Source organism: Mandrillus leucophaeus, unplaced genomic scaffold (assembly GCF_000951045.1).
Source record: "Mandrillus leucophaeus isolate KB7577 unplaced genomic scaffold, Mleu.le_1.0 Scaffold292, whole genome shotgun sequence".
NCBI classification, from domain to species: domain Eukaryota; kingdom Metazoa; phylum Chordata; class Mammalia; order Primates; family Cercopithecidae; genus Mandrillus; species Mandrillus leucophaeus.
Genome location: NW_012103054.1, coordinates 1,556,498 through 1,571,161, shown reverse-complemented (window position 1 = coordinate 1,571,161; position 14,664 = coordinate 1,556,498). Strand labels below are relative to the sequence as shown.

General features: G+C 34.0%; 1 protein-coding gene across 2 annotated transcripts in view; it reads left to right on the top strand.

The window, feature by feature from the left end:
• Window positions 1–14,664, top strand: part of GALNTL6 (polypeptide N-acetylgalactosaminyltransferase-like 6) — a 1,310,737-nt gene that overhangs the window by 498,565 nt on the left and 797,508 nt on the right. For both annotated transcript variants that reach the window (XM_011986093.1, XM_011986094.1), the window contains one exon: window positions 12,524–12,662. In XM_011986093.1, the coding sequence (XP_011841483.1) occupies window positions 12,524–12,662 (139 nt within the window). The remainder of the gene's footprint in view (window positions 1–12,523; window positions 12,663–14,664) is intronic.

Below are 14,664 nucleotides of genomic sequence, written 5' to 3'. Positions count from 1 at the left end.
TATTGCCTATACGGGGAAGAGGTCCAGATGGCTACTTATTCTCACTCGCACTTGCACAGGATATAAAATATTAGCAATACATCTGTATAAATTAAAAATATATTATAAATATATTACTATAGAAAACATTCTGCATAAATTAAACTGAAATAGATTAAACACAAGAATGCACATAGTAATCACAGTGTAATACATTTCCTTAAACTTACTTTCAACATTTGTGATATCTAAAAGCCTCACCATTCCAGGGTCTCTGTTAATACTCAACTATGGTCATTTTTTTTCTTGAACTCATTTAGGATCACAGCCTCTATATTTTCCTTATCATATAGTAAAATGCAATTTCATTCGTCTTCTTACAATGCTACAAATAAGAGATTATAAAATTATTTTATTAGTGTTTTATTCTTTATTGAAAGAAGTTGATCAAAAGGCATATATCTCCAAATTTTGCCTTTTCTCTTGTAGTTTTCTTTTCTAAGCTTTTTTATTTTGATGCTTTTAATCTATTTTGCCCCTTTACCAATGGCTTCTTTATTTTCTTTAAATTCTTTTTACTTTCTTTGATAGTTTTTAGTATCAACTTCTCATGCTTCAAATGACATGTAAAATACTTCATTCATTATTGTATTGCCCATTTTCTTAGATGTAGTTAAAAATGTTCAATCCATGACATTCTGACAGTTTGCAATTTTTACTCTAAGGAAGATGCTAACAGACCAAGTGAGACACATTTGGCAGTAGTATCCCATTTCGTTTGAGTTCATAAAACAAGGGTGGGGGCAGGGGTATCACTTTGTGAGGAATGCAATGCATGGGAACTAAATCAAGCACTTCTTGGGAATAAATGAGGATAGGAGGGGGAGAGAGAAAACACAGAAATTCTACAGTACATAAATTACAGATATTTTTAAAAGACTAAAAGAAAACACTTTATCATTAGTCCTTAATGACTGTAAAAACTTTGTAATTTTATCTGTATAAGCAGAACCCATATTTGCTAGTGATGAATGAAATTAAATAAGGTTCAACATGATTAAAATGTTAACATTTAATATTTAACAGGATTTCTCCTGCATTGTCTCAGACAAGAAATACTTTTCATGATAATTTGGAGAATAACTGTAAAAATAAAAGCTTTTCAGAAGCCGACATAGAAAGCTGAAAAAAGATAGAATACTAAAATTTCTATACAACATGTATATTTTAAACATGACCAATTATTGATTTCATTCATAGCAAATTCTTAACATCCATGTGTACACATAGATTTATGTTATATTTTTTAAATGTATAAATTCAGCATGAATATAAACATTTTAACTCTTATTCTAAATAAATATTAAATAGTGCTTTTGTTTAATATAAAAATGTGAGCTATCTCCAGGTACTAGGCACATTAGCAAACTATATCTAAAAATGAAGCACTGGGCGTGGTGGCTCATGTCTGTAATCCTAGCACTTTGGGAAGCCAAGGCAGGCGGATCACCTGAGGTCAGGAGTTGAAGACCAGCCTGGCCAACATGGCGAAACTCTGTTTCTACTAAAAATACAAAAAAAAAATTAGCTGGGCATGGTAGCGGGCACATGGAATCACAGCTACTGGGGGGACTGAGGCAGGAGAATCACTTGAATTCAGGAGGTGGAGGTTGCAGTGAGCCAAGATCACACCAATGCACTCAAGCCTGGGCAACAGAGTGAGACTCCATCTCAGAAAAACGAAAGAGGTGCCACAATCAGAAAACTGAGAGTGAGTATATCAACAATGACTAGTTATTATCCCCTCATGGTTGCACTGTTTTGTTTTGTTTTTGTAACTAGCTAGTTCTGGTTTACTCTATAACCAAATACGTGTAGTTTTAATTTTCTTCAGCTATATTCTTATTCTTTAATACTGCCTTGGATTTGTAGGTACTGTGCATTTTTCAAATACATTTTTAATTCATCCCCTCAATCTCACTATACACAACACTGCCCACCCCGCCCCCCACACACAGGTCTACCCACCACCATTGCCACCACTACCAATGGCAACAATACAAAAACAAACAGAAATATATAGACCATCATTAGTAACAATCTTGGCAGATTAACTAGTAAGTTAATTTTTATACTTTAAAATTTTGTAGGAAGTTTTGTACACACTTATGTTATCTAAAATAATATGTTTCATTTTTTCTTAACTGCATACATATATATAGCTTTTATTTTTTTCTTGCCTTATATCACTTGACAGTATCAATAGATAGTATCGATAGGGTTCAGTTGTATAGAAGTATTGATGCTTGACATTATTATGTTTCTAACCTCAGGGGGAAAGTGTTCACTATTTCATCAATGATGTATGGCATTTGCTGTATTTTCACTGTGGCTACCCTTTGTCAAATTCATGAAAGTTCCCTTCTATTCCTAGGTTTCTGAAAATTTTCATTATGAATGTTTATCAACTTTTACTCCAATGAATATTTTGCCTATACTGAGATAACATTAAGACCTATATTTTATTCTGTTCGTGTGGTGAACTAGGTATTGATTGATTTTGAATGTTAAGCCAACATTGTATTTCTGGAATAAATTTCTATTGGTCGTGCTATATTATATTTTAAAATATTGGTAGATTAAATTTGCTAATATTTTGTTAAGGATTTCTCCACCTGTATGAGAGACATAAATCTGTAGCATTCCTTTCTCACAATGCTCTTACCTGGCTTTGATATCAGATCCATGCTGGCAAGAAAATAAAAATAAGTTCCTCTGTTTTCTAAAAAATTTGTGTAATATTACTGTTTCTTACTTTAATGTCAGAAAAATTCATCAGAGTGTTCACCTAGGCCTGGAGTTTTCAACTTTTAAAAATAGATATAGAAGGCCGGGCGTGGTGGCTCACACCTGTAATCCCAGCACTTTGGGAGGTCAAGGCGGGCAGATCACGAGCAGGAGATCAAGACCATCCTGGTTAATACGGTGAAACCCTGTCTCTACTAAAAATACAAAAAATTATCCGGGCGAGGTGGCGGGCGCCTGTAGTCCCAGCTACTCGGGAGGCTGAGGCAGGAGGATGGCGTGAACCCGGGAGGCGGAGCTTGCAGTGAGCCGAGATCGCGCCACTGCACACCAGCCTGGGTGACAGAGCGAGACTCCGTTTCAAAAAAATAAAAAAATAGATATAGGACTATTTTGATATTAAATTTCTTCTTATTAATCTTGGTAACTTTTTTTTTAAAAGAAGGAATCTATTCATTTAAGTGTGGCTATTTGTTTTCTATATGTCTTATTTGTTATAAAATCCTCGATTCATCCTTTTTCTGCTTTTTTTGTTACACAAACAGGATTTTTATTACTTCATTTCTCTTTATTGTTAGGTTTTATATTAAACATTCTTGTGCTACTTTAAACTTTTTTTAAATTTACTTTTATTTTTATTTATTTATTTTTTTTGAGACCGAGTCTCACTCCGTCACCCGGGCTAGAGTGCAGTGATGCGATTTCGGCTCACTACAACCTCTGCTGCCCAGGTTCACGCGATTCTCCTGCCTCAGCCTCCCGAGTAACTGGGATTACAGGTGCCTGCCACTGTGCCCGGCTAATTTTTGTAGTTTTAGTGGAGACGGGGTTTCACCATCTTGGCCAGGCTGGTCTTGAACTCGTGACCTCGTGATCCACCCGTCTCGGCCTCCCAAAGTGCTGGGATTACAGGCGTGAGCCACCGTGTCCGACGTTACCCTAGAGATTTCAGTATGGGTTATTAAGTTATTACACTTCACTCTAATTAAGATGTACCACTTCCAGAATAAGGCAACCCCAACAATTTACTACCTTTCTGGTTATGTCTCTTACTACTCCACCTTATAAAAAACCACACTCTTGCCATACCAAACCCTAGTTGGTATTCCTAATCTCCCTATATACACTCACCTCTCAGTACCATGTTGTGATGCTTGTTTTCTGCCTGCCTACCCATTGCCTTTAAAAAAGTAAACTGTATAAATTGTATTGTGTATATTTAAGGCTCACAACATAATGTTATGGGACACACATAGATTGTAAAATGATTACTATAGTGAAGCAGATTAACATATGTATTATCTCAATTACTTTTGTTTGTGTCACAACAGCAGATAAAATCTACTTATTTATCCAAACTCCCTAATACAATACCATTTTATTAAGTTAATCCTTATGTGCACTAGAGCTCTAAACTTGTTTATCTTACATATGTGCTGTTTTATATCTTTTGACTTACATCTCCCTGTTTCCCACCCGCCCTCACTCCCCTGCCTCTTCCCAAGAATGAAACAGTAGTTACTGTCTGTTTATCGGTCCCATCTCATTGTGATAAATCCTTTGTCTGCCTCATAGTACAAAGTGCATTAATTCTTTTCTCCATTCCTTTCACAGGAGAACAAATCACTATACTAGTGATTTCTCACCCAAAGACAGAAAGACACAGTCCCAGCTCTCAATGCTCTTGTAGGTTATTAAAATACATTTTAAATCACAGTATTCTGGGGTTTTTTCTCTCAAACTTGATATTAAAGTTAATAACTGTGGTGTTCCTCATTTCATCCCCAGACCTTGTCACAGAATAGGTACTTAATATGTGCTTTTGAATAAATGAATGAATATCTTTCTTCATTTCCCCCGAGTAATAAGCCCAAATTTTTAGCAGCTCATTTTCATATGGCACTCACAAAATATGTGTGGTGTACCTGTTATGTGGCAGTCACTCTTCTAGCTGCTGGGGACATTATGATGAAGATCAAAAAGTTCCTGCTTCTGCGGAGCATACATCCCAGTGGGAACATTAGTCAGTTAACAGGTGCAAACATAAATGTAGAATAGTAAGTAATATATGGGGGGGAAAAAAGTAAGTTTGGGAACTAGGTCCTGATGTCCTGGGGATGCTGGTTTAATTGTGTTAATTATGAAAAATTTCTCCAAAAAATCATATATGAGCAGAGGTCTGACTATAAAAATTCTTGAGTGTTTCAACTGCTTATGCTCAAGATTCCTCAGAAAAAGTGTAAAAACACTGATTTAAGTTTTTCTTGTGTTCTACTTAGTTGTAAGAAATAGTTAAAATACTTTGAATTGTCATCAGCAGGTTTTTTTTTTTTCCTCCTTCTGACATAAACCTACTTTATCTCTCAGTATTCCATCTTATGAGATCTCTATTTAGATCAATTTTATTATGTTCCAAACAGGATTTTCAACAGCCCTGTCTGTACAAATTCATTCACCCCCATTTCTTCTTATGTAAAGTCTCCCTAGCCCCATACTTAACACAAAAACTATTTTAATTCTCTACTCTTCTTCCAATTTGAGCTGAAATCTCACTTTTCCTAATTGGAGTTTCCAGTTTATACAAAGTTCATTAGTTTGCCACAATTTTGAAACTCTTCTAGGGCTTATTGTTTAGTTCATTCAATTCCACAAATATGTTACCACCTCACAATTGCTGGTTTGTAAGTTTTCCCCATATCTTTTCAATCATAGAATATTTCTAGCTGTTTCAGGCCTGGGGTTATACTATCCATATTTTCAATTTCCCTACCCAGTGGTGCACAAAGTAGATGATCAATAAACACATCAAAAATTGGTAGGCATGCCAATGTACAAGACTGCCATACTAAATAAAATGTCATTTAGCTGGGGAAAAAATGCCAGGTACACAATGAGAAAATTAACATAAATTTCATGTTAAGTATCTACTATCTGCCTTGAGTATACATAGTATCAAAGATATATTTGTAAGACAGCAATTTTTCTGCTTAATAAGCATACATTTAAATGTAATATTTAATTTGTATATTTTGATTATTTAAAACATCTCACATACCTTTCATACTATTTTGAACAGCAGATGGTATACTAAGTCTCATATTTAAAGAAAGATGCTGAATTGATTTTATATTTGATAATAGTAAATTATATTATAAATTTCAGTGTTGAAATAGGTGTAGCAATAGAGAAATAACCACTGTTAAAACATCTGAATATTATCATAAATATTCAAACATACAATTTTTTTTTTGTTTAGTCTTCTACTTTATTTTGTTTTGTTGTTTGCAAAAGCAATGTAAAACTGTATGAGACAATATAGACCATGATGTTCTACCTATTAGAACTTAAGATGAATTGATAGAATTTTCAGTAAAAACTGCTGGCTTTGTGTATAAAAATGTACCATTTTAAATCCTATTCTCACAACTGCAAAGAAGGAATGTCTAGTATGCCATAATTGGTGACTCATGAGTTTTGTTTTATACCTTTAGAGAATCATTCATTCATTTAAAAAGCTTTATCTCATGAGATTCATCACTCTGAACACCAAATTGATGTACAAATAAATTTCCTTTTAATTGACAAATGTTCTAATGAATGGGTAGCTTTAAATTTTTATTTTGTAGTCTTAGAAGTGACTAAATCTAAAGGCTTAGCTCTAAAAATAACTGTACAAAAATGTTTTAAAAGAAGCTTCGGGTGGATGTATACATTTTACTTAGGGCATATGAATTTAAAAATAAAAATATGTTGACCGGGAGCGGTGACTCATGCCTGTAATCTCAGCACTTTGGGAGGCCTACCTGGGAAAATCACCTGAGGCCAGAAGTTCAAGACCAGCCTGGGTAATGTGGCAAAACCCTCTCTACTAAAAATACAAAAATTAGCTGGGCATGATGGCAGGTGCCTGTAATCCTAGCTACTCGGGAGGCTGAGGCAGGAGAATCGCTTGAACTTGGAAGGTGTAGCTTGCAGTGAGCCGAGATCACGACGCTGCACTCCAGCCTGGGTGACAGAGCAAAACTCCGTCTCCAATAAATTAAATAAATAAATAAATAAATAAATAAGTTGAAGAAATGAAAGGCTACTTTCCGTTCCATTTTTTTTTTTTTATTATTTGCATAGTTTTGGGAAAAACATTTACATGGATACATTTTTTAGTGGTGACTTCTGAGATTTGGGTGTACCCATCACCTGAGCAGTGTACACGGTCCCCGATGTGTAGTCTTTTATCCTTTACCCTTCCCCTGAGTGCCCAGAGTCCATAATATTATTCTTATGCTTTTGTTTCCTCATATCATAGCTCCCACTTATAAGTAAGAACATATGATGTTTGATTTTCCACTCCTGAGTTACTTCACCTAAACTGATGGTCTCCAGCTCCATCCAGGTTGCTGCAAATGCCATTATTTCATTCCTTTTTTTTTTGGCTAAGTAGTATTCCATGGTATGTATATGCCACATTTTCTTTATACACTCATTGTGTAATGGGCATTTAGGCTGCTTCCATATTTTTGCAACTGTGAATTGTGCTGTTATAAACATGCATATGTAAGTGTCTTTTTCTTATAATGACTTCTTTCCCTCTGAGTAGATACCCAGTAGTGGGCTTGTGAATCAAATGGTAGTTCTACTTTTAGTTCTTTAGAAAATTTCCATACTGTTTTCCATAGTGGTTGTACTAGTTTACATTCCCACTAGCAGTGTTAAAGTGTTCATTTTAAATCACATCCACACCAACATCCACTATTTTATGATTTTTAAATTATGGCCATTTTCGCAGGAGTAAGATGGTATCACATTATGGTTTTAATTTGGATTTCCTTCATAATTAGTGATGCTGAGCACTTTTTCATATGTTTGTTGGCCATTTGTATATCTTCTTTGGAGAATTGTCTATTCATGTCCTTAGCCCACCTTTTGATGGAATTGTTTTTTTCTTGCTGATTTGAGTTCCTTGTAGATTCTGAATGTTAGTCCTTTGTCAGATGTATAGTTTATGAAGATGCTTTCCCACTCTGTTGGTTGTCTGTTTACACTGCTGATTATATCTTTTCCTGCACAGAAATTTTTGAGTTTAATTAAGTCCCATCTATTTATCTTTGTTTTTCTTGCATTTGCTTTGGGGTTCTTGGTCATGAAGTCTTTGCCTAAGCCAATGTCTAGAAGGCTTTTTCTGATCTTATCTTCTAGAATTTTTATGATTTTAGGTCTGAGATTTAAGTTTTTGATCCATCTTGAATTGATTTTTGTATAAATTGAGTGATGAGGATCCAGTTTTGTTCTTCTGTATGTAGCTTGCCAATTATTCCAGCACGATTTATTGAATAGGGTGTCCTTTCTCTACTTTGTGTTTTTGTTCACTTTGTCAAAAATCAGTGGGCTATAAGTATTTGCTTTTATTTCTGGGCTCTCTATTCTGTTCCAGTGGTGTACTTGCCTGTTTTTATACCAATATCTTGCTGTTTTGATAACTATAGCCTTGTAGTATAATTTGAAGTCTGGTAATGTGATGCCTCCAGATTTGTTCTTTTTTCTTATTCTTGCTTTGGTTATGTGGGATCTTTTTTGGTTCCATATGAATTTTAGGATTACTTTTTCTAGTTCTGTGAAGAGTTATGATAGCGTTTTGATTGGAATTGCATTAAATGTATAGATTGCTTTTGGTAGTATAGACATTTTCACAATATTGATTCTACCCATCCATGAACATGGGATGTGTTTTCATTTGTTTGTGTCATCAGTCACTTCTTTCAGCAGTGTTGTAGTTTTCCTTGTAGAGGTCTTTCACCTCCTTGGTTAGGTATATTCCTAAGTATTTTTTTTTTTTATTGGCTCTTGTAACAGTGGTTAAGTTGTTGATTTGATTCTCAGCTTAGTCACTGTTGGTACACAGCAGTGTTACTGATTTGTATTCATTGATTTTGTATACTGAAACCTTACTGAATTCATTTATCAGTAAATGAATTTTATTGATAAAATTAATTGGATTTAATAAAATAAAATATTTGCAACCTATGTAATTAACAAAAATATAAAATAGTATGTAAAAAACAAAAATTATTTTTAAAAATGCTTGAACAATCATTTCACAGTGAAAGAAATACAAATGATGAAAATATAAGAAATTATTAATTCATAGCAGTCGAGAAATGTCAAATTAAAATATGAAAAATATATATTTTACTGATGAAGTTGGAAATGTACAATGTGTCTCAGGATGTGTCAAAACCATTATACGTACTTTAGAGATATCTCAGTAATTCCATTTCTAGGAATTTATGCTTCTCTTTCAAAAATGCATAACTGTGAAAAGTAAAGATGTTCATTGTAATGATAAGTGAATTCAGTAAACTAGTAAACTAGGAGCTTTTTGGATGAGTCTTTAGGGTTTTCATGGTACATGATTATATCATTGGTGAACCATGACAGTTTGACTTCCTCTTTACCAATTTGGATGCCCCTTATTTCTTTCTCTTGTCTGATTGCCCTGGCTAGGACTTCCAGTACTATGTTGAAAAGAAGTGGTGAAAGTGGGCATCCTTGTTTTGTTCCAGTTCTCAGGGGAATGCTTTGAACTCTGCAACCCCCCACGCCCCATTCAATATAATGTTGCCTGTGGGTTTGTCATAAATGACTTTTATTACCTTGAGGTGTGTCCCCTCTATGCCTATTTTACTGAGGGTTTTCATCATAAAGGGACACTGGATTTTGTCAGATGCTTTTTCTGCATCTATTGAGATAATCATATGATTTTTGTTTTTAATTCTGTCTATGTGGTGTATCACATTTATTGACTTGCACCTGGCATAAAATTTTCTTTTTAAATAGGATTTATGGACTTACATAGAGCTAGTTAAAACCACAGACTATATAAGTCCAAGAGACCTTACAGCTAATTTTGTCATTAATGGAAGAAAGATTTATGTCTTTTAAACATTTCCCCACGTTATATGGCTAATTTGTAACTACGGAAGTGCTAGTGAACATTAGTCTCTCTTTTATTTATTTACATGTAACTTAGGTAGCACAATGTTTATGCCAAGATGTAACTGTGTCGGGTTAAAAAATTTATATGAAGTAATTTAACACAATACTTTGTACATTACAGATGCTCAATAACTAGCTGCTATAGACATGAAATTTCTCACTGATTTATTTTCCATTTAGGTTGAAAAGTAATAAGTGACATTTTCTCCTAAGAAATCAAACAGGGAAGCAAAGAAGAAGTTTTGTTTTTTGTTTTTGTTTTTGGTTTTTTAAGGCCAAATGTCATTTAAACATATTGTTTCTTTTCCTTTGATTGGAGAGGTTTTCAGTCTGCTTTGTGAGAATATAATTTCTTATCAATCCCCAGCGATTTGATCTTGGCGGTCAGCACTATTGAATTTAAGGGCAGTAGTAGTAAGAAACTAAGAAAAGAAAGATGCCTTTTTTCTGAGGAATCACTGATATGGAAACCAAATTTCCTAACAAAATCTTGAATTCTAGTAATACAAAATGAATAACATGTTTGTAAATCAAGGTTACTACAGTGAAAAATATAAAAATCTCTAAAGATTTTTAAAAAGTGTTTTTTAAACTTCCATATCCTATTAATGAATAAACACCTTGTTTTAAAGGGTACTAGAAATATTCTTTCTTAAATGATGAGTTATAAGTACATATTATTAGGCACTCAAACACATACACATACAAATACATATTAATTACTCAGCTTAAATCTGTAATACTTAACAATTGTATTAAAGTCAAGACCAGAGTAAATGCCTGTTACAAATTGTTTATTGTTAACTATATAATTAGATAAGAAATTGTGAGTTATGAAGAGGAGGCAAAATATTATTATTTGAAATAGACATTGTGTATCTGTAAAACACTATTTTTTAAAAATTATTTAAAAAATAGTTCAGTATGGTGTCTGAATAAGAAGTATAAAAATATATAGTGTGTGCCATTTAGAAAAATGTAATGAAAGAAAGGATACTACACATAATGCAATGAAGATAAAACACATCTACAAAAATTTACCAAAAATTGCATAGGACTAAAAGAATGAAAATTGTATAAAATGCCACTGAGGTCCAAGGGCAGAACACTTGAAAAACAGCTGATACATATAAAAATATCAATTATATAAGAATGAACCAGAAAATCTAATGTAATCTGAAAAACAAAATCCAGAAAGGCCATTTTATTAAACAGTTCACACAGAAAAGTAAACATGTTATTAGTTGGAAAAAGAATATGGCAAGAAATGGCTTTGCATACATTAAAAGAGGTTACTACTATGATGTTTCCAGTGCAAGCATTGGCATAACAGTGAAATGCCATGGTAATTTTTAAATATGCACGAGCAAGTGTACAAAATTTTGTATGTAGTGTTTTAAAGCAGGGAAGAAAAAAGCAAATTACTCAATACTTTTTTTCTTTTTTTTAATGACAGAGTCTCATTCTGTCACGCATGCTGGAGTGCAGTGGCCCAGTCTTGGCTTACTGCAACCTCTGCCTTCTGGGTTCAAGCGATTTTCATTCCTCAGCCTCCCCAGTAGCTGGGATTACAAGTGTGTGCCACCACGCCTGGCTAATTCTTGTATTTTTAGTAGAGACAGCATTTCGCCAGGTTGGCCAGGCAGGTCTCAAACTCAGCCTTGGGTGATCAGCGTGCCTTAGCCTCCCAAAGTGCTGGAATTACAGACTTGAGCCACTGTGACCAACCCCAATAAATGATATTTCTATAACTGCCTGAACTTTTGTTTTGAAAAAAATAAAAATTATATTTATCTCACTTCTCACAACAAAACATATTCCAGATGTTTCAAAAATTTTAATAGCTAAAATACAACTCTGAGTTTTTAAATGGATACTAAAAATGATATTGGACTAGGGGAGATCTTCTTTGTAAATATGTAAAATATAAAATGAGAAATTATAAAAGAAAAAAATAAAATCTGGATTAAAAAATTAATTAGATTTAATAAAATAAAATATTTGCAGCATATATAATTAACAAAAATATATAATAGTATATAAAAAAACAAGTTGTTTTTAAAAATGCTTCAACAGTCATTTCACAGTGAAAGAAATACCAATGATAAAAATATAAGGAATTATTAATTCATAGTAATCAAGAAATGTCAAATTAAAATATGAGGAATATGTATTTTACTGATGAAGTTGGAAATTTACAATGTGTCTCAGGATGTGTCAAAACTCTTATAAGTACTTTAAAGATATCTCAGTAATTCCATTTCTAGGAATTTGTGCTTCCCTTTAAAAAATGCATAACTGTGAAAAGCAAAGATTTTCATTGTAATGGGAAAATTAGAAATAATAGTATGTTTTCAGTGGAATGGTGTAAATTGGAATACAATCAAATAACATCAAGTATTGGAAGTAAATGAAAAGTATACAATTATTCTGGAAAAAGTCAAATTACAAATCAGTATATATATTAGAATCTGCATACAAATATTAATAAACATACACTAAAAATTTTGGCAGTGGTTCTGCAATGTGAGACTACACTTTCCACTTCTGTGTTGTTTGCTTTTTATATTGAGTATATTTCGTTTACTTAAAGGCAATTAAAATAAAATAATACAATAAAATCTTAGTACTAGCTCCTTCTGCAGAGCACAGCAATAGGTAATGATACACATTCCAGTCTTCATATCTGTTCTAGAAGATAAAATGGCTTTTAGAGAGATGATAATCTCATTTTGTTTTCTCCTGCTAGGGAAAGGTGAACATGGGAAACCTTACCCCCTTACTGAAGAGGACCATGATGACTCAGCTTACAGGGAAAATGGTTTTAATATTTTCGTCAGCAACAATATTGCGCTAGAGAGGTCTCTGCCAGATATTCGTCATGCTAAGTGAGTATCAGCACATCAGTGATCAGGGTGGGTTTTTTTGGTTTGTTTGTTTTGTCCTTTGATTGTTTTTTTAAATGTGTATCGCTGTGAGATATGTAACCAAATATTTTATCCCAATAATTTGGATAAAACTCATATTGCATCATCTTAAATATACTTGATCTAAATTGGAGTAACCATTAAAATTTCAAAATAATTCTGAAAAATATTAAATACAAATTTTTGTTGACTGTGTTAACTCATTAAAATGAAATATTTTAAGACAATATCCATACTTTAAACTTTTGATCATGTAAATTACAAAGCAAATATTTTTTGCTGGTTATTAGAGCTACCAGAACTGTCTACATGTGCATGTCTTCTATGAACTTAATTCTCACCCCAGACAGATTTAGTGCCATGGTTGTTGCATTTTCATAAAGAATACCCTAAATGAATGCATCCATAATCCAAAAGTAATAAGTAATGAGGCCGGGCGCGGTGACTCAAGCCTGTAATCCCAGCACTTTGGGAGGCCGAGACGGGTGGATCACGAGGTCAGGAGATCGAGACCATCCTGGCTAACCCGGTGAAACCCCGTCTCTACTAAAAAATACAAAAAAAAAAAAAACTAGCCGGCGAGGTGGCGGGCGCCTGTAGTCCCAGCTACCTGGGAGGCTGAGGCATGAGAATGGCATAAACCCGGGAGGCGGAGCTTGCAGTGAGCTGAGATCTGGCCACTGCACTACAGCCCGGGCAACAGAGCAAGACTCCATCTCAAAAAAAAAAAAAAGTACTGATTGTTGGTTCAATTTCCTGTCACTTTCTGAACTTGATCTAAAGTAGCTTGTCTATTGACAGGGAGTTCAGTTTGTATTGAATTGTAACTGCATATTATAGTTTACATTATAGTACTGTATATACTTACCCAAAATCCATCTTTTCTCTACCCACCCCCATCTACCTCTAACATCACTTACTGTACTTTTGATTTTACTGTGTTATCGTTTATCTGATAGCATAAACAATGCCAAAGGATACCAAGAATATGGAAAGTGATAAAAATTTGAAATGTGGTATTGGCACATGTATCTGATAAATCTATCTAACTGTTCTAATACAGCTATCCTTCCACCCACAACAACCCAACAAGTTTCCTTTGGAAACCCTGGTGTGAGAAAGAGAAAAGGAAAAAAAAAACCAGGGCAACTAATTAAAATAAGAATTAGAAATCTAAGTTAAACCAGTAATTTAAAGCAAATAAAACTTATTAACTTTGTGCAAAGATAATTGACCCTTTAGAAATATATCAGTCCATTATGGTTTGAAAAACTATTTTCTAGTTGCCATTTTGTAGCTTTAGAAATTTATTTAAAATTATGAAGTAATTACTGTTTTTCTCCTCATGTTTTATATGAAGTTGAATTTCCCAATATAGTTAAACAGAGGACTAATGTGAAGAACAAATCATTTTTTTCCTAAATTGAGTGCTTTATATATTGACGCAGGCCTTTTAACCAGACAAATTATCCCCAGGTTACCTGAAATTATCTACAGTAATTCTCATGACCAAGAACATTTGTAGTTATGAGAAATTTTAATACCTAATTGCACATAATCAAAGATGCATTAAATTGCATTGTTGGCATAATAAATATGCTAAGAGAATAATTTCTATCTATCCAGTTCCTCCCTGCGCCCACACTTTGGAGTTGCCCAGGCTAGAGTGCAGTGGCATGATCTCGGCTCACTGCAAGCTCTGCCTCCTGGATTCACACCATTCTCCTGCCTCAGCCTCCTCAGTAGCTGGGACTACAGTGGTCCGCCACCACGCCCAGCTAATTTTTTGTATTTTTAGTAGAGACGGGGTTTCACCATGTTAGCCAGGATGGTCTCAATCTCCTGGCCTTGTGATCTGCCCGCCTCAGCCTCTCAAAGTGCTGGGATTACAGGCATGAGCCACTGGGCCTGGCCCCCACCCCCACACTTCTAATCTCAATCTCTTAATGTGTATTCAAGTAGA